The 20,971-nt window shown below is 45.2% G+C and overlaps 2 protein-coding genes across 3 annotated transcripts in view; both read left to right on the forward strand.

Moving 5' to 3' along the window:
• Window positions 1-20,971, forward strand: part of DOCK4 (dedicator of cytokinesis 4) — a 480,752-nt gene that overhangs the window by 180,546 nt on the left and 279,235 nt on the right. The window lies entirely within an intron of this gene.
• LOC137560759 (uncharacterized) lies at window positions 3,002-13,054 on the forward strand. The gene is made up of 4 exons (XM_068271908.1): window positions 3,002-3,439; window positions 3,794-4,237; window positions 11,666-11,776; window positions 12,723-13,054. Exons 1-4 carry the CDS (start codon window positions 3,010-3,012, stop codon window positions 13,052-13,054), a joined length of 1,317 nt encoding a protein of 438 aa, XP_068128009.1. The 5' UTR covers window positions 3,002-3,009.

Raw genomic sequence — 20,971 nt, forward strand, 5'->3', positions numbered from 1 at the left:
GGTTTGCGAGGGAAGCCATTTATGAAAGAAAAGCTCTTCACAGCAAGGTTTTAATCATTGCTTGTGATCAGATTGAGAGGATTCTTTCATTTTGATCACAAACCCAATTAAAAGACCTAAGTGGATGCCAGTCTTTGCATATAGAGCTCTCTGTATGTTCTGCATTTTCTATGCAAGTTCTTACTTTCTTTGCAGCTTTCTTTCTGATTGTTAATCACTCCTGAAAAAGAATGCTAGAACCCGGTTCATTAGCCCGTGCTGTTTTCTAAGGCAGTGTAGTTGGTAAAGTACGTTAACCCATAGCAAAGCAATCAGATTTGTTTGTAACAGGAACTTAATGTTTATTAAAAAATGATATGCCATTTATAACCACTTTACAATCTTCTATAAATGTTACTAAACTATGTTTTTATGTTTCAGTAGGCAGCTAGGTTTAAATGTGAAAAACTAACAGTAAGGTTTTGTACATGTGCTAAAGGGTTCTCGGGAGAGGGTGCAGTCAGGGCCATCTGTGCCAAGATTCTAGCATGTGTTGCAGCCTCAAAATGCATCTCTGAGATTTGAAGTGCTGGATTGTCTCTGCTAAACACATTCTTGGCTTTACTTGCCCTATCTTTAGGCTTACTTGCACCGTCACAGGGATTTGGAATATCTAAAGGAGGCAAGATGTTTTTTTTTCCCAGGGTCGTCTCCAGGACAGCAACCCAGATGAGAGATTACCCTTCCACCTACTATTGGACAGGAAGAGGTTAATCCATGGAACCAGGCAGGGTGTATATATATATATCTGCCCCTACCAGACATACCTCAGTTTTATTCCTGTCCACGGACGGAGGAGGTCATGGATTTTCTGAGGGCTGACGCCAGATGGTGGGGTCCTGGAGCGGGGGTCTTCCGTGCATGCTGGCCAGAGCGGATCAGCTAGGGAGAGCGGCCGTCTCCCTGTCGTTACAGTTTGTGAAATGTCCAGCCGCTTTGAACGCGTAGACGCGCGGGCAGGGCGGCTGTGATTGGCTGGGAGAGTCAGATGACTCTTCATGACGTCGGCAGGTCCTGGAGCGGAAGATTGACCAGGGAATGCGCTGTGATTCGCGGCGGCGGCAGGGGGCGGCAGCGTGGTGGCAGGACACGCCCCCTAGTCTTGCCGGAAGCCGGGTTAGCGTGGCCACGAGGGGAGGAGGAATTAACCCCTTCAGCGCCGGAGGCTTCAGAGTGGGATGCGCAATGATGTTCCAGGAACCCTAAGGTTGGTTATGGTTGCTGGGAGGGAATTTTTGGATGCGCACATACCAGTTCCTTTTAAAGCGTCTTCCTCTGCTGGATCATTTTGTGGTAAGCCAGCATGGAGACATCTGAAAGCACACCGGACGCTGGGGCAGTGGTATGTGCTGTGATTTATGACTGCACATGTGTGTATATATATATATATGTGTGTGTATATATATATATATGTGATTATATATGTAGTTTCTGTGAACAGGTTGGGGGGTAGCCAGAGTCAGGCTCGCCCCTCCGGCGATTCAGCTGCTACCCCTATGACATCTGTAGCTGTTGCAATGCCAGAGCAAAAAAGAGATAAGAAGAAATGTGTTTTATGTGCTGCTAAAATACCTCAAGCTTCTAGTAAGCCTTTATGTCAATCCTGTGTCCAGGAGATGATTAAGGAGGAATCCCCTTCTATATTTAAGGATCTTATGGGCTGGATGAAGTCGGAAGTAGCATCAACCTTACAAGCGTTTAAAGAGACTCCAGTTTGTCCCTCTACTTCCGCTACTACCAGTACTTCTCCTGCCTCTAATCCTGTTCAAAATTCCCCTAATAGGATATCAGGATCCACGCCAGTCACAGTGTCCCCGAGGGTATCTGCTCAGCCACTACAGATGCTACAGCCAGTTAGAAGGAGGCATCATGCTGAGAACTCTGAGATAGAACTTTCAGAGGGGGATATCTCTTCCTTAGAGGAAATGTCTGATTCTGATGAGGAGGAGGAAAGACCTATGGAGGGGATTAAAGTGCAAAGATTTGCCTTCGCCACTGAGACTATGGATAGTTTGTTATGTGCTATGTATGCGACTATGGACATTAAGGAGGAGGAGCGTAATCTGTCCACATTGGATAAGATGTACCAAAGTTTAGCAGAGGGCAAGAAAAGTTTCATTCCTGTTCATAACTCCCTAAAAGAAATGATTAAAAAAGAATGGGAATTTCCAGAGAAAAGAGCCTTCTGGCCCAGATCTATGGGTAAAAGATATCCCTTTAGACCAGAAGTATTGGGGCCCGGTCCCAAAAGTAGATCCTGCCCTGTCTAGAGTTTCTCGAAGATCAGCTTTGCAGTTTGAGGACTTTGGTGTATTGAAAGATCCACTGGATAAGAAGGTTGATAATCTTCTAAGGAGAGCGTGGGAGTCGGCCACCCTTAATTTCTTACCGGGCATTGCAGCCACAGCTTTTTCTAGGTCACTTAAAGTTTGGTTGTCGCAGTTAGAAATGCATATTGCAGGAGGTTCTTCCAGAGAAGTTATCTTGAAATCTTTGCCTAATATATTTCATGCTGTAAATTATCTCTGTGACGCTGCAGATGACTCAGTTCGGTTAACAGCAAGAACAGCAGCCTTAGCAAACTCTGCACGGAGAGGAATATGGGTCAGAACATGGAATGGAGATACATCATCTAAGGTGAAGTTGTGTGGAGTACCTTGTGAAGGCGCTTTGTTGTTTGGCACCAAGCTAGATGAGACATTGGATAGAACAGCAGACAACAAGAAGAACTTCCCGGAAAGAAAGAAAGTGTTTAGGTTTAAACGGTCCTTTCGCTCATCAGGAGGTCAAGATCCAAACTACAGGTCCAATAGGAGGCAGTGGAGACCACAAAAGGATCAGAAAGGGAAGCCCTCCACCCCCTTCATGCATAATCCCTCTAATCAACCAAAGAAGCAATGACGCCAGAATACCAGTAGGGGGAAGACTGGCACACTTCTTCGAGAACTGGGAGTCCCTATTCCAGAACGAATGGTTGCTGAAGATCATTTTGGAAGGTTACAGGCTAGAATTTACAGAAGTCCCCCCAACCAGATTCTTTCTGACATCACTTCCCCTATCTCAAGCAATGTCCTCAGCTCTACAGGTGGCTGTGTCAGATCTGTTGGAGAAAAGAGTCATAAGGCAAGTTCCTCGATGCCAAGAAGGGAGAGGATTCTACTCGCCAATCTTTCTAGTACAAAAACAAGGAGGCGATTACAGGCTTATTCTCAACCTGAAGCTTCTCAACAAATCCATCAAATACAGGAAGTTCAAGATGGACAACATCCGCTCAGTGCTGAGCCTACTACAAAAGGATGCATTTATGATGTCTCTGGACCTCCAAGACGCTTACTTACATCTACCGATCCATCTGGACTCACAGGCGTACCTGAGGTTTGCGGTCCGTCATCACGAAGAGGTAAGGCATTACCAGTTCACGGCATTACCATTTGGCTTGTCATCGGCCCCCTGGCTTTTTACAAAAATAATGACTGAAGTGTTAGCCTATCTGAGACTGAATAATGTACAGGTGATTGCCTACCTGGATGACCTGTTCTTTTGGGGGGACTCCGCTTTGGCGGTTACTACAAGGGTCCAGACCTCACTGGAGGTGCTGGAATCCCTGGGTTGGATTATTAACTGGAAAAAGTCTTCTTGGGAGCCATCACAAACTATTTTGTTCTTAGGCTTTATTATTAACACTGTCAATCAGAAAGTTTATCTACCTTCACCCAAAAAAGACTTGTTACTAACAAATGTTTTCTCCTTTCAGGAAGTTTCTACCATCTCCATAAGGGGCGCTATGTCCTTACTAGGACTTATGACATCCTCATTCCCGGCTGTCCAGTGGGGCCAACTGCATTCCAGACAGCTCCAACTGTGGATTTTGCAGGTTTGGAACAGGGGAGTCAGAAATCTGGACAAAAAGGTGTTCATCCCCTATTACATAAAAACCTTGCTTCAGTGGTGGTCGGAACCAAGTCAGCTCACAGTGGGTTGCCTGTGGGACTTTCCAACCCAGAGGATCATCACTACAGACGCCAGCAGTTGGGGGTGGGGTGCTCATATGGACAGTTCACCAATCCAGGGGACCTGGGACAGTTCCTTGAGGCTAGCACACTCCAACATCAGGGAGCTGGAGGCAGTGAGACAAGCTTTGTTGCATTTTCAGGAAAACCTTGGAGGAAATCTCAGGCATTGTTTGTTCTTTTTTCAGGTATCAATAGAGGTGGTCAGGCCTCTAAGGCTACCATCGCAAGATGGATTAGACAGGCTATCGTTCTAGCTTACCAATCTCAGGGCAAGGAAATACCGAGTATTGTTAGAGCTCATTCGACTCGATCCATTTCCGCCTCTTGGGCGGAGAAGGCTGGAGTATCGATTGATCAAATTTGCAGGGCAGCTACTTGGTCTAATAGAAATACTTTTGTAAAACATTATAAGCTGGATTTAGATTCTAGGAGGGACTTGACCTTTGGAAGGAGAGTTCTTCATGCTGTGGTCCCACCCTAATGCTATGTAATCTTTGATTCTCATCTGGGTTGCTGTCCTGGAGACGACCCTGGGAAAGACACTGAGTTACTTACCGGTAACGTCTTTTCCAGGAGTCGGAAGGACAGCACCCTTACTACCCGCCCTAAGTGGGTTATTTGTATTTGTAAATAAAGTTTGTTGAAGCAGTATTTATGATATCTTTGTTATTTCTGAGGTATGTCTGGTAGGGGCAGATATATATATACACCCTGCCTGGTTCCATGGATTAACCTCTTCCTGTCCAATAGTAGGTGGAAGGGTAATCTCTCATCTGGGTTGCTGTCCTTCCGACTCCTGGAAAAGACGTTACCGGTAAGTAACTCAGTGTCTTTTCTTTACATACCTTGAAGTGCGACACCCGAGGTGATAATAAACTAATGAAATAAAAAATTGTGTCTATCATCCATCTCCTAAAAATGACTTTTTACGATCTTCCACAGTTTTATTTTATATTTAAATCTACTTTTTAAGTTCTTACTTTTTTATTGTTTTTGCTCAATGACACATTCATTGAAGTATGCCAGAGCTGAAATCTATGAACTATTGATCATTTTTATCTCTTTCCTGCTCTCAGAAGCCATTTTCTGCTAGGAAAGGGTTTTATAGTTGTAATTTCTTATCCGTACACTGTAGTCTGACCCAGTCCTAACTCAGACAGGAACTGCCATTTACATACCTGATGTTAAAACGCTTTCACGCAGAGGAGGAAAAAAAGGAACACAGCATAGTTACTTGTGTGCTAGACACTGAAAATACACGTCTATCTCATCATGTCTACATCACATGTCACCTCGGGTATACTTTTAAGGACAGCTGAAGTAAGGGGCTGCTATATTTATCTCCTTTTAAACCATACCACTTTCCTGGCAGTGCCGGTAATCCATGCCTCTAATACTTTTATCCATAAACCCTGAACTAGCTTGCAGATTAGATGTTTCTGACAAAAATTTCAAGATTGCCTGCATGCAAGTTTCAGGTGTGTGATTCACACTGTTTCAGCCAAAGAGATCAGCAGGACAGACTGGCAACTGGTACTTTTTAAAAGGAAATAAATATGGCAGCTTCCATATACCTCTTGCTTCAGGCTCCTTTTAACCACTTGAGGACCGCAGTGTTAAACCCCCCTAAAGACCAGGCTATGTTTTACTTAATTGGCCACTGCAGCTTTAAGGCCGAGCTGCAGGGCCACGCAACACAGCACATGAGTGATTTCGCCCCCCCCTTTTCCCCCCCCCCCACCAACACAGCTCTCTGTTGGTGGGTCTGATCGCTCCACAGTTGTTGTTTTTTTTTCTTCTTATAAATATTTAATTAATTTATTTTTTTTATAAATATTGCTTTCTTTTATTAGTCTTCCCCTGCTCCCTCCCCCCCCCCCCCGCAAGCCAATCAGGGTGATCAGCTGTCCTAGGCTTCAACCTATGACAGCCGCTCACTGCCCATCCTATGAAGGGTACAGCTGTGTCACACGGCTGTCCCCAGTACAGCGCTGCTGCTCATCGCAGCGCTGTACATGTAAACAGACGGTGATTACACCGTCTAACAGTCTCACGAGTGGCAATTGGCGCTCGGAGACTGAAGGTGGGGCGGCGCTTTGCCCCCCAAGCAGGAGAGGCGCGCACAGCCTGCGCGCGATCTCCTGCAGTAGCCGGCTCCGGGACCTGAAGCCTATCAGCGTTAGGCGGTCCTGGGGCTGCTCGCAGGCTAACATCATGTTCTGTTGCTATGGAGGAGTGGATGGTTAGAGTCAATTTTTACACACGCTAGATTCTCAGTGTAGTCTGAGGCTGAGACTGGCCATACTGGTTGAGAACCATCTAGCATTTGTACAAGACTTCAGTAATATGAGGGATTACCTAGAGTATCTATTCAAAATATACTCACTCATTCTACCCTCCTACTACATAGATTTGGTAAAATTGAACAAATAATAGCGTGTTATTGATGGGCACCTTTAGACTCATAGCAAGCAGATTTATCTGCAACAGATCTTCTTTCTGAAGTCTTTGATTGTTAGGATTTTTTGCCCTTTGTAAATCATGCTTTTTTTTTTTTTCCTTTTTGCTTCTTTGTTGAATTAATCAACTTCACGTAAGTGATTGCAGGCTTCATATTACCAGAGCTCAGCTGCCTAGGTCACCATATAACAAGCTTGGTAATAAGGACTATAGAACATAATTGAATTTATTGCTGTGTAGTAGGGTACTACTCAAGCCAAGATTATATTGACATTCTCGTTGCTTGTGCTAATTAGAGAATATAATTTGGCTACGCTACAGGACTGACTGCTTTTGATGCAGTGCTGTACTGTATCTGAGATGCAGGCTCTGAAATGAAATGTTTCAGTAATTTTATGAAATTTGAAGTCCCAGAACATCTTGACCAAATTTCAGATTTAATCTGCAGTTGTTCTATTACGCTAATGGTAATTATTATAAATTTTTTTTATAATGCACATATGTTCTGTATATTGTATGGCTGTAACCATCTGTGGTACATAATCATATTAGAAGGTGCCATTTAAATTAAAATAAAAATAAAAAAGTTAATCAAAAAGTAGTCTGGTGATAGCCATTAGAACTCGTAACTGTATTATATACTATGAACATTGTTTCACTATGTGCATTTGGTAAAATCTTCTTATATTTCAAAACTTATCTGTACCTAATTTTAAAACCTGATAAGGCTTAATTTCAGTAATGGGATCTTCTCTGTCTTAGTGCTTATTCACACTGTAAAAGTTCCATAATCTTCAACTTTTAACACTCATTTTGAAACGTATGTTTGAATGTTGAAAAAATAAAAAATAAAATATATATATATATATATATATATATATATATATATATATATATATATATATATATATATATATATATATATATATATATATATATATATATATATATATATATATATATTATACACACATTCATTATATGCACACTACAAGTGTTACAGTGTATGAAAGGACACTTTTTTCATTTTTTCACTTTTTCCACTTTTGTTTCAAAACTGATTGTCATGAAGGCAGGGAACACACTTATCTTTCAGTTGTCTGCGCACGTTTTTCTGCACACCGAGTCAGAGCCGAGGCTTCCATAGAGGCAAAGGGGGCAACTGCCCCAGGGCCCTTGCATCCATAGGGGGCCGCAAGTGTCCCCCTTTGCATCAAATCACTTGGCTGCTGGGCTCCTAGATACCCCTGCGCACTCCCCTGCAGCTGCCACCGGCGAGATCCAGCTCGCTTCTCCCCATACGCGGTCCCCCCGCAGTGTAATAAGGGCAGTGAGAGACAGACATGCAGCCAAACGATGCAGCTCCCGCCTGTCTCCCCAGCAGTGATTGTCTTGCACTTCCTTCTAATCCGTTTGGGTTCTAGTGCCTGAACGGAGAAGCAGGAAGTGAAGGACAAGCACTACAGGGGAGACACATGGGAGCTGCACCGCCTGGATGGTTTGGGAGAGGAGTGTGTCTGTCTCCCACTCCTTTATTACACTGCAGGGGGGGGGGGAGTCTGGCAGAAGCCGCAGGGGGGGCGTGTTGTGGTGGTAGTGGTGGGTATTGGTGTCTGGGCCCCAGATTACTTTTGCCCTGGGGCCCCAATTTAGCTAGAACCGGCCCTGCACCAAGTGTGTTTCTATGCAGGAAAACACGCACATTTGCTCACAGCAGCTAATGTAACTGATAGAGAAGACTGACAAAACATGCAGAGTAATCATGCAGAATGTCAGGCTTTTTTCTGTGTGCGAAAAAAATATCATGTGTGAACTAGCCTACTGATTAACATGAGTTCTTAGTTTTTCTGTGCAGAAAACGCGCATGAAAACAGTCCAGTGTGTTCCCTGCCTGAATGTTACCAAAATCACATTTGCTTTTTAATTTAATGCTTTGTAATATTTTTAATCACTGCCATTAGAGGGATGCTTAAGCTAGTAATAAAAAAAAAACATTTTACTTGCCTGGGGCTTCTACCAGCTCCCTGCAGGCTTCCTGTGCCCTCACAGTCTCTCACGGATCCTCCGGTCCCACGCCACCAGTTAGTTTAGTTTTCACTGATAGGCCCTGACAGGGAGTAAGCAGGCTTTCTGCGCTCGCGCAGGCCTGGCCACGCGTATCCTTCTTCGAGTCTCCACCATCAATAGAGTCCTGCACAGGCGCAGAACGCTATTGCACACGGGAACGCAAAGAAAAATATGCGTGGCCGGGCCTGCCGGCGAAACTGAAACTAACTGGTGTCGGGGGGCTGGAGGCTCTGCAAGGGCACGGGATGGCTAGAGGGGGCTGGTAGAAGCTTCAAGAAAGTGAAACTGATTTTTTTTTCTCCCTGACTTAAAGGGGAACTTCAGCCTAAACAAACATACTGTCATTATGTTACATTAGTTATGTTAATTAGAATAGATAGGTAATATAATTTTTTACCCACCCTGTTTTAAAAGAACAGGCAAATGTTTGTGATTCATGGGGGCTGCCATCTTTGTCATGGGGGCAGCCATCTTTTTGGTTGAAAGGAGGTGACAAGGAGCAGGAGACACAGTTCCAACTGTCCTGTGTCCTGATAACCCCTCCCAGCTGCACACGCTAGGCTTCAAATGTCAAATTCAAAATGTAAAAAAAAAAAATTTGCACCAAAACAGCAGAACGAGAGCAACAACATCAGAAATCCCATCATGCTTTGCACAGCATCAGGGGAAAAAAGCCCGGGCAGTTTTCTTCTGTGCAGCTAAAAATGAGGCTTGTATAAGAGAAACAAAGTTCTGATGCTGTGATACTGTTAAAGAAACACCAGGCCTTTTCAGTGCTGCTGAGTCGATTTTTAGTCCGGAGGTTCACTTTAAGTGTCTCTTTAAGTTCAACATATATTTGCAAATATACTTCAGTCCATGGATACACCCTTTGAGGCATAGAATTTGCACAAATTTGCATTTGCCTGTTTGAGCAATATTTTTAAGCATTCTCGAGCATGTTCTTTTAAAGGCTATCTAAACTGCCGAGTGACTTAATGAGATAATCAATTGTATATACAGTTCCAATCCTACCTAGAAGTAAGCTTTTTTTTCCCCCCTTAATTGTAAAGGTCAAAAATCTAGTGCACTAAATGTCAGTTTGTCTGCTGTCAAACTGTAGAGTAACTCTCACTGCTAAGTTATTATTATTGATTTATATAGCACTATCATCTTCCGCTGTAATAAGAGGTTGAAAAAATCTGTGGCCGATAAAAACCCTCATGAGTTCAGGGAACATGTTCAATAGTTGTGGGAGCTGAATATCCTCGAAAAATGACTTGCATACCTGAGACGGTGAACACTTTGAGATCTTATTAATGTGTTTATTTATACTTACCTGAGGCTTCCTCCAGCCCCATGTGGTACAGGGGCTCCCTCAATGTCCTTACCAGCCTCTCTCTGTTCTGCTGTTATACCTCTCAGTAATCTGACCGGCCACACTCTTCTGCGCATGCATGGATTGGGCATGCACACCCTCCCTGTCATGCTCCCGCAGTTAGGATTGTTCTGTGCCTGCCTGGGTCCACCCTACTGTGCAGGCAGGAGTCGACTGTGCAGTAGAGTGGACTCGATCAAGCTCGGCTATTTCCACCGGTGTCCATCAGAAAGCCGCTAGCCCGATCAAGCTCGGCTATTTCCACCGGTGTCCATCAGAAAGCCGCTAGCCCGATCAAGCTCGGCTATTTCCACCGGTGTCCATCAGAAAGCCGCTAGCCCGATCAAGCTCGGCTATTTCCACCGGTGTCCATCAGAAAGCCGCTACTGTTCCTGTACAGGAGTGTGGAAGGTAAATATTTACATGGAGCTTTTCGGGGCTGCCAGTGCTGGATCCCGCAGGGTGAATTAGGATTCAAAGGATTCTCCCTCGCGTGGCAAGTGACCCCCAAGGTTTTTTTTTTCTTTTGTTTTTTTTTACAGATTACAGTTACAGTAGCACAGTATTACATGTTTTGTACAAACTGCTATTAAATGTCAAGTCTAGACTTCAAATAGAGGCAAATTAACACAGGAATGTTACTGCAAATGCAAGTTCTAAAAATGATGTATGTAAAATGCTGTAATTTTATAAAGAGATTATAAGGTTTACTGCATAAGATTTTTGTTTGTAGCTGTATTTGATAATTTGACCTGTGAGTTTGTGAGATCTGCAGACGTCTTCGGGTGAGTGAATAATGGTATATTAAAGGACAACTCTAGGATGTCTGAATAAAATATTCCACTGGTTGTAGTATTCTTTGCAATTTAGGGCTGGTTCAGATGGACGTTTGGAGGCGTTGCGTTCGTTGGCGTCGCGTTTAGCAGCGTTCGTGTGCGTTTGGATGCGGTCGCGTTTTTTCTTCCCCTAGGGGGACATTAGCCGTCGCGGTTAACCTCCCCTGAAAGCTACATGTAGCTTCCAGGGGCTCCTTGAACGCCAGGGAAAATCGGGACCCAAACGCCGCGTTTGTGTAAACGCGCTTGAAAGCTTGGTACAAACGCTCCCATTCACTTGAATGGGAGCGTTTAACACCAAGCCCTGAACGCTGGCTGTAAACGCTCTGCAAACGTCCGTCTGAACCAGCCCTTAGTTAGGTGCATTTGGTTGCATATGGCTTTTAGCTCACATTTGTCTTTGCCAAATCTAAATTAAATTTAGAAATTGTTTTACACCCTCTGCTGTTTTATGAATGATAATCAGGACCGGTTCTGGACTTTTAATTTGTGAAAAAACGACCTCCCTCCCCACCACTGTGCCCAATACCCGCTTCCTGTTTGGTACCCCCTACACTCCTCCTCCCCCCCCCCCCCGCCGAATTTTGCCGCCTGAGGAACCCGCCTCACCCCGCCGCATGGGTGGACTGGTCCTGATAGGAATTTTAACCTGACTAGACAGTTAAAAAATGCTTTTCTTGATTTGTCATAGACAACTGATCTGCATGCTTGTTCATGGTCTATGCCTTAAAGTGATAGATGCAGAGGATCAGCAGGACAGCTAGGCAGTTTGCATTGTTTAAAAGGAAATAAAATATGTCAGCCTCCATATCCCTCTCACCTCGGTTTTCCTTTCAGGTGTACAGGTGTTCTCTGACATTGCTGGTCTTTTTCGTTTTTAACTATATGTTTAGATTTTATATCAGGGCTGTGGATTCGGTACAAAAATATTCCAACTCCTCAGTTTTATGATTGCACAGACTCCAACTCCTCTAATTTGCATATAACAACCTTGTTGATGGAAAGTATGTAACATTAAAAGGCATTTCATCACTGAAAAAGCTTAGGAGTTTTAAAGAGAGTCTGAAGCGAGAATAAATCTCGCTTCAGACCTCATAAATAGCAGGGGCATGTGTGCCCCTGCTAAAACGCCGCTATCCCGCGGCTTAACGGGGGTCCCTGATCCCCCAAATCCCCTCGGTGCAGCGGGGGAGCGCTTCCTGGTTGGGGCAGGGCTAAGCGCCGCAGCCCTGCCCCGCGCGCGTCTGTCAGTGCGTATCTCCACCTCTCCCCCACCCCTCTCAGTCTTCCTTCACTGAGAGGGGCGGGGGAGAGGCAGCGATGCGCCGCTGATAGACGCGACTGGAGGCAGGGCTGCGGCGGTTAGCCCTGCCTCCAGGAGCGACCAAATGTATGACCAAGTCGTACGGGGAGGGGATTTGGGGGTGAAGGGACCCCTGTTTAGCGGCGCAATAGCAGCGGTTTAGCAGGGGCACACAATAAATCTCGCTTCAGTCTCTTTAAAGCTATATTAAGATGAAATATTTTGAGAACAAAAAGCTCCTGGCCTGGAAGCTGACACTCTACCCTGTAAGTCATCCGGGCCTGTCATTGCCTACGTGAATGCCGCACCAGCCACCACATCGTCTGTATAATAAGATTCGCTGGAGCCCCATATCAGCTAGGTTTTACCATATAGCCCTGCCACCTTGCAGAAAAGGTATCTGCCTTTTATATATTTGATATAGGAAAGGCCAGGGTCATTTTCTGCAAGGGGTCAGATTGATGCACCAGAACCCAGCTAATACGGGTTTCCAGTGAATCTTATTTAACAAATAATGCGCATGATTCACGAAGCTTTTTCACCTGCTCTCATCATATCTATATTAAATTTTTTAAGCCCCCCCCCCCCAAAAGAAAAAAATAGCATTACAGTAAGAAAAGTAATATTGGAATGGATTTAATCAACAGTCATTTATTTTGATCCACCACCACTACCTATGATGGAACTGTCTGGGCAGGATCAGCAGGCCTTGGCCGATTTGATTGATCTGCATTGCGACTTGGGTTCACATGAGCTGGTAGACAATACCATAGACTCAATACCCGATATATTGCCAGTGTCATATTTACCTACTTTGAATGAACTTGAGCTCAGGAACAGATCACATCGGTTTCCGCCCTTCTCCGCCAGCCCCAGCCTGAGGAGGTTCATCTCAGTTGTTGAGCGCGATATCAAGCGTCTCTCTGGGAGAAACTCCAAGTCACATAATCTCTCCGTAGACGAACTTGCGGCATTGTAGGAGTTAAGGGAAAAGACTAAATGGCAAATAAAGCCCTCTGATAAGGGGGGCAACGTTGTTGTCATGGATGTGCTGGCCTACAGGGATATGTGTCTCGATATTCTGGGTCGACGGGATTGCTATGTGCGCGTCTCCGTGTCCAGAGTCACCAGATGCCAGCGGCAACTGTTTACTATCATTGAAGATGCCCAGAGACGTAGTGTTATAGGTGAGGACATTGTACATTTCTTGAAGGTCCTGCACCCTATCACGCCTACTTTTTATGCTCTCCCTAAAATTCATAAATCTAAAACACGCCCACCGGGGCGTCCAATAGTTTCTGGCCGCGGTTCCCTGACTGAGCGGGTGAGCGTGTACATTGATCGGCATCTTCAGCCTCATGTGCAGGCGTTGCCCTCTTATGTCAGGGACACTATGCACCTTCTGAGAATTCTGGAGGGGGTTTATGTCCCCCAAGGTGCATACCTGGTGGCTCTGGACGTGGAGGCGCTATACTCAAGCATCCCGCACGATTTGGGTATTGCTGCCGTGGAAACCTTCCTGTGTGAGCTCGATATTAGACGAACGGCCCATAATATTTTTTTACTGTATCTACTTAGATTCCTGCTTTTGAATAATATTTTTGTTTTTGATGGGTCACACTACCTCCAGGTGCAGGGGGCGGCGATGGGGACCACATGTGCCCCGTCTTATGCCAACCTGTACCTGGGGGAGTGGGAACGTGAGATTTTTTCTGACGATGGACTCTCGATGTAACTGTGCCACGTGTTGATGTGGCACAGGTACATCGATGACATTTTCATCGTATGGACGGGGACATCGAACGAGCTTCATCAGTTCGTCGATGTCCTGAATCTGAACACTAAGAATTTACATTTTACGATGTCAGTGGACTCTGAGAGGATTTCGTTCCTAGACATCTGGGTCACAATTGATGATCAGGGTCGCTTATCTACGAGCCTATACAGGAAGGATACGGCTACCAACGCTCTACTGATGGCTGATAGTTTTCACCCTGGACACACTGTCAGGGGTATCCCTGTGGGCCACTACCTCCGCGTCAGGAGGAATTGTTCCTCTCCTGATGCGTTTGAGAACGAAGCAATGAATCTTAGGTCACGTTTTAGGGACTGGGTATACCCTGATCGCTTATTGCGTCAGGCTTATCAGCGGGCCCGTATGGCCGACCGCAGTGCACTTCTGGTGGCGCACGGGCCCCGGAGAGATGAGGCCAATCTTACACGTTTATGTGTACGTTATTCTGCACAATATAAAGAGATTACTCGCATCTTGCAGCGACATTGATATATTCTCACCAATGATCCCAAAATTGAGCCATTTGTGACATCTGAACCTAAGGTCACGTTTAGGCGTGCACCATCTCTCCGCGACCTGATCGTTAAGAGCCACTTGAAGGGCACTGCGGTCACACGCCCCCATTGTATCGTAACCGGGACCTATAGTTGTGGTGGATGCACTGTTTGTCGGTTTTTGGCCATCGGTAGGAAAGTAATTCTTCCCAGTGGACACCTTTGGCGTCTACAACACTATGTAAACTGTAACACCCACTTTGTGGTTTACCTTCTTATGTGCCAATGTGGCGCATTCTACATTGGTAAAACAGGACGTGATTTTAAATCCAGAATTGGTGAACATATTGCTAACATCAAGAGCATTGCATCCACCACACCGGTTGCGAGACATTTTAGATCTGCACATGGGGCGATTTTCGAGGTATACGATTTGTCGGCCTCGACCGTGTGCATACAACCATTAGAGGGGGTAATTACGATCGTTTGCTCCTGCAGAAAGAGTCCAGATGGATCTTTGAGCTTGGGGCCACTGAACATCCTGGCCTTAACGAAACAGTTGGTTTCGCGGCCTTTTTACCTAATTGATTTATTCTGTCCCGGGATCCATATCACTGTTGGCCTTCCCTTTAGACCCTCCCCTCCCCTTTTTCCGCTGTTGCCTGTTTGGTATGGGCCAGTTGTGCCCCCTTGCCCGCTGTGGCTGGTTTCCACCTGTCTCTCCCTGTCTGTCCCTATGCGACATCGCTGCACAGCAGGCATTGATTATTATTATTATTATTATTATTATTTATCTTTTATTTCAAGTGATTATGCCATGTTGACATATTTTCTGGACATATTTCCGCATTTATGCGGTTTTACTGTGTCCACACTTGAATGTTTTTTGCGAGTATGCTGTCTCTGCTCAAAAATTAATGTTTGAATAACTTTTGATTAATTTTCGAATGGTTTTGAAGTTTGAAGTTTAGGTAGTGACAGGAGCCCCCCAGTTCAGGCAGTGACAGGAACCCCCCAGTTTAGGCAGTGACAGGAACCCCCCAGTTTAGGCAGTGACAGGACCCCCCCCCGTGTAAGTAGTGACAGGTGACCCCTAGCGTAAGTAGTGACAGGTGACCCCCAGTGTAAGTAGTGACAGGGACCCCCCAGTTCAGGTAGTGACAGGGACCCCCAGTGTATGTAGTGGCAGGAGCCCCCAGTTTAGGTAGTGAGTGACAGGGACCCCCAGTTAGGTAGTGATGGACCCCCAGGTTAGGTAGTAAGTGACAGGGACCCCCAGGTTAGGTAGTGAGTGACAGGCTCCCCCCAGGTTAGGTAGTGAGTGACAGGCACCCCCGGTTAGGAAGTGACAGGAGCCCCCCAGGTTAGGTAGTGAGTGACAGGGACCCCCAGGTTAGGTTGTGAGCGACAGGGACCCCCAGGTTAGGTTGTGAGCGACAGGGACCCCCAGATTAGGTTGTGAGCGACAGGGACCCCCAGGTTAGGTTGTGAGCGACAGGGACCCCCAGGTTAGGTTGTGAGCGACAGGGACCCCCAGGTTAGGTTGTGAGCGACCGGGACCCCTAGGTTAGGTTGTGAGTGACAGGGACCCCTAGTTAGGTAGTGACTGACAGGGACCTCCAGGTTAGGTTGTGAGTGACAGGGACCTCCAGGTTAGGTTGTGAGTGACAGGCACCCCCCAGGTTAGGTTGTGAGTGACAGGGACTCCCAGGTTAGGTAGTGAGTGACAAGAGGCACCCCCCAGGTTAGGCCGCCCCTCCCCCCGGGCCCGCTCAGGACCGTTTTTGAGGGCTGAAGGGGTCGCAGCATGAGGGGAGAGCTTGGTGGCTCGTCGGTGGGGAGGCTCTCCCCTCTGGCTTGGTGGCTCTCCCCTCTGCGCTCCCCTCCAGCATTGAATAAACATTGTATGCAGGCGGCGGGGCAGCGACAGATACATACCTTCCGTGCGCTCCACGGATGCTCCTCTCTCTAGCGTCTGACGCGACTTCCGGTATAAACAGGAAGTCGCGTCAGACACTAGAGGGAGAACCATCCCCGCTGGAGTGCACGGAAGGTATGTATCTGCCGCTGCCCCGCTGCCTCCATACAATGTTTATTCAATGCAGGAGGGGAGCGCAGAGGGGAGAGCCCGAGGTGAGGGGGGGGGGCCCGTCCCCCCTCCCCACTGACGTGCCACCAAGCTCTCCCCTCATGTTGCGACCCCTCGAGCACCTAGCGGGGCATCCTGCTGCAGGCCCCCTGTGACGTAGGGGCCCCATAGCAACGCTATGGTTGCTATAGCGATTGCTACACCCCTGCCTACAGCTTTAAGTAGGTTTTCTAGTAAGCTTTCAAAACCAACCTAGCTTATACTTGTATAGTTCTAAACCAATTCTTTAGCATGCAGAAATAAAATCAGTTTTCAAATGCCTGCAAGAAAGGAGTTTGCAGTTAATCATTAAAAGTGTGCAAGAAGACTTCTACAGTTGGTGATTAAATGTATTCCCTAAAGCAAATTTTGTTATTTTGAAGAGAAGTCAGTATTACAGGTGAGTAACCAGAGAGTCGTTGAAAGTTCAGGACAAAATACCAACAAGTTGAACTATAAATGGAGGGTCTATAATGGCAACTGACATAACTTTTTCTCTTTAGGCCTCTTTCACAATGGGACGTTGCGTTTGATACAACGTTAAAGTCGCACAACGTGCCCCTAACGCAGTGCATGTAGGTTATAAAATTGCCCGTTATTTTGCACTGCGTTGTGTCTCTTGGTGCGCCGTTTTCGTCGCATACTGATGGAACGAAAACAGAGCATGCGTTACATTTAAAAAAAAAAAATTACTGAGCATGTGCAACACACATAACGCAGCAAATGTATTGCTAAACGCACAGCATGCAGCTTTGTAAATATTGCTACACGTTACACCCAACGTAACGTGTGCACTGTGAATGTCGCACAGACTTTGTATTGCTGTGCGTTAGTCTGCGTTATAATTTTTTATAACATGCGACTTTAACGTCCCACTGTGAAAGAGGCCTTAAAGTGCCCCTCTGTGTTAGTCAGTTTCTCTTTAATGTTGTAGTTTATTCATGCTTGGCATATTCTGTTCTCGCTCTCTTTCAGGTTTGACATATAAATCAATATATATTTTTTTTTATTTGCTTGTATTCTAGTATTGTAATGGAAGTGCTAATTGATACTGTTTTTTTTTTTCTAATAATTGTGAATGCTTTAAAGCTAAGCTCTTTCATTTAGCTTTTCCTATTCTATTTTTCTATGTACAGTTACAATATTTTATGTAATATATATATATTTATTTATTTAGTTTTTTTCAGGTCCAATTGCTAAATTCAGATGACTTGTAAAATCATTAAATGATGGCTGGAACAGTTGAGGCTAAATATGGTCAATGCATAATCCTGGGTTGTGTGAACATTGTTTGAACCCTGGAATTGGCCAGTCAAAATTGGCATCACAAGAATTTGAAAAACCCAATTCCATCTCTTTAACCATCTCTAGATAAGGTATAATTAGCTGGGGGATCTTATCCACAGGATGTCTCAAGCTGATCTAGTGGATGTTCCTTTACCAGTATAGCTGCTAAAATATGCATTTTAGTTGTTTTGCTTACATAGTAATGTCACAGTAATGGCAAAATGACAAGACCGCACAAGAGCTGATGTGTATCCATCCCTGCTGGGTCTTTAGTCGCAGCTAAACAGACACTGTAGTACAAGCATTTAAATACAGATAACCCCAGTGTGACAGATTCACCATTTGCATGAAAGTAAGCACAAAGACTTGCTCCAGAGTTCCCACTAAGTTTGAGTTTTGCTTGGAAAGAAACTTCTGTCAGAAATGGCATTCCAAGCTTTTCCATAGGAAATAGGACAGCCAAAGATGTGTTTATTTCTTTCCCTGTAGATGATTCAGTAAACCAATTACCTCTTCCTGGTTGGTCTGGCTGTCTCACTAAATGACCCTTTAGACATTCTGTACATATGGAGATGAGACAAACTCTGGTAAAAGCCCTTACCAGCTTACCATTGTAAACCTCCCTCCTCTGGCAGCTCAAAGGGAGTAGGAAACAGATCCCAAGTGAGACAAAGGGAGAGGGAATTTAAAGTCAACTCTAATTCACCTATAAATAAATGATATAGTTTCCTATAATTTCTTATTTTTATTTATACTAGCTACATGAAAATTAGTGGGATTGTCTTTAGACAGGAATGTGTCGAGCTAAAAATTTTCATTATAAGCACCTTCTGCCTCGGAGATGTGGGTATCTCTGAAATACAACATAATATCTAGTACTTGGGAACCTGATGAATCTACAATTATTCGCATCTACACTGCCTGATGTATTGCCACATATATATTTACAGACATTTCATATCTCTTTCTGCTCTGAGAGGGGTGGAACTGGATTAAATGGCAGAATCTGCCCATCTCTCATTACAATCTCAACCCCAGGGGAGAGGGGGTTAAAGTCTTCAACACACACAGACCTTTGTCCTTCCATGTGGATCCCATCCATCACAGATTTGTCTGCTGGCTGATTGGACCCGGCTCAGCTCCATTTTACTTCGGACTATTAACAATGAACTTGCTAGTACCAACAATCTTGGACTTATAATTCCAAAGGACATGGTAATTCTATAGACTTTATCCAGGCATTATTTCTACTTTAGTGAGGAATAATTGTGAAGAAACTCACTTCAGGTTTGATACATACCTAAGTAGAGGGAAGGCTCTACCATTTTTGCAATACTAAACTTTAAAAAAGTTAAATTCTGATCCTAGTGCCTTCATCATCTTCACTTTCACTTTTAAGCTGGCACTCAAGTATTCATTTTGTTCCAAAGTTTCCCTTATTTTCCCTCTTTGAAAATTGCAAATGAATAATTCACATAAATCCATGCCAAGTAAGGCCTTCTTTATTGGATAAAAATTGTTCTTTTCACATCGATACATTAAGAATGTCTAATGCCTTACAAACCTAGACAGCACAAACTTTGCTGGGACAATATATTCCTGTAAGTTATTTTCTCTGAAGTGCCTCTCTTTTAAATCTTATTTTGTCATAAAATTCTCTTCAGCATTAAAGTGGAATCCCCCCCCCCCCCCTGGCAGATGAGTAATTTATTAGTGAGAAATAGACCTGAAAAGTTCCACGACTGTGCAGGTCGCAGATTATTCTGCTCTGGGGAGGCTGAGCTTTGTGCTGTAGCTCTGCCTCTCTGCAGTCAATCTCTGTGGATCTCCGCCTCTCCCTGCACCTCTCAGTGAAAGAAGACAGAGGGGCGGGGAGAGGCAGTGATCGTCGGAGATTGACTGCAGAGGAGGCAGAGCTACAGCACAAAGCTCTGCCTCTTCAAGGAAGTAAAGCTGTGCAAGCCCTGGAACTTAGCAGGGCTATTTCTCACTAATGAATCACTCATCTGCCGCTTGGATGCGGCAATTCCACTTGGTCATTAATACTGAAGAGGATTGTAGGACTAAATAAGGTAAAAAAAAGACTTTTTGTAATGTTGATAGAGTAGTGGGAGGGGGAGGAGAGCATGGGATTAATAACATTAAGCCTGATGCTCAATATATACGGTAAAATCGATGTGTATTGTCAGCACACGGCAATTGTACTGGTAGTAGCACTGCAAGAACGCCGCCTGTTAAACCATTAAGGCTATGCTTGTTAACTGGTTAACGTGCGCATCGCTGTGGTAATGCACGTTAATCCATGTGTCAGCATAGCAACATGAAAGTTAACCTGGTAATGTGCGTAGCATTAATTGGCTAAAAGACTGTGTTCTAGCAGCAATTAGTTCTGGTAAAATTTACTGGCGAATAGTACATCAGGCCAATTGTTCCTTCGCAGGTGCTTGAGGACCGGGCTCATTTGCGGTAATCTGTGCTGAGCGGGCTCTCCAGCCCACAGCACAGATCGTGTGGAGGCCAGGGCGACCAGACTAGCCCCCCCCCCCCTTTTTTTCCCCACTAGGGGGATGTCCGCTTTGTTTACATTGTACGGCGCTGGTGCGCAGCAGCGCCATAAGGCAGATCGCCGATCCCCGGGCAATCAGCGGCCGGGGATCGCCACCATGTGACAGGAGACAGCCTGTCACTGGCTGCACAGGACGGATAGCGTCCTGTGCAGCCCAGATCACCAGGGGGGACAGGGAGGAGAGGGAGGGGGAAATCTCGCCGCGGAGGGGGGCTTTGAGGTGCCCCCCCCGCAACACCCATCAGGCAGGAGCGATCAGACCCCCCCAGCACATCATCCCCCTAGTGGGGAAAAAAGGGGGGCGATCTGGTCGCTCTGCCTGCACCCTGATCTGTGCTGGGGGCTGTAGAGCCCACCCAGCACAGATCAGCTAAAACAGCGCTGGTCCTTAAGGGGGGGGTAAAGGGTGGGTCCTCAAGAGGTTAAATACATATATTTGGTATGTATGCGAGTACATACAGTAAGTAAATACATTATATTTAATAGTTTAGCAATGTTTTTAGGTATGAAGTGTTGGTTAGCGTTCGGGGGCAGTCATAAAAAGAGTGCAGTTTTTCCTACAATTACATTATCCTGATGTCAGAAATTTATCATTTTCTAAAACTCAGTTTGTTATTCTTGTCCGA

The sequence above is a fragment of the Hyperolius riggenbachi genome, chromosome 3 (assembly GCF_040937935.1).
Source record: "Hyperolius riggenbachi isolate aHypRig1 chromosome 3, aHypRig1.pri, whole genome shotgun sequence".
Taxonomy (NCBI): domain Eukaryota; kingdom Metazoa; phylum Chordata; class Amphibia; order Anura; family Hyperoliidae; genus Hyperolius; species Hyperolius riggenbachi.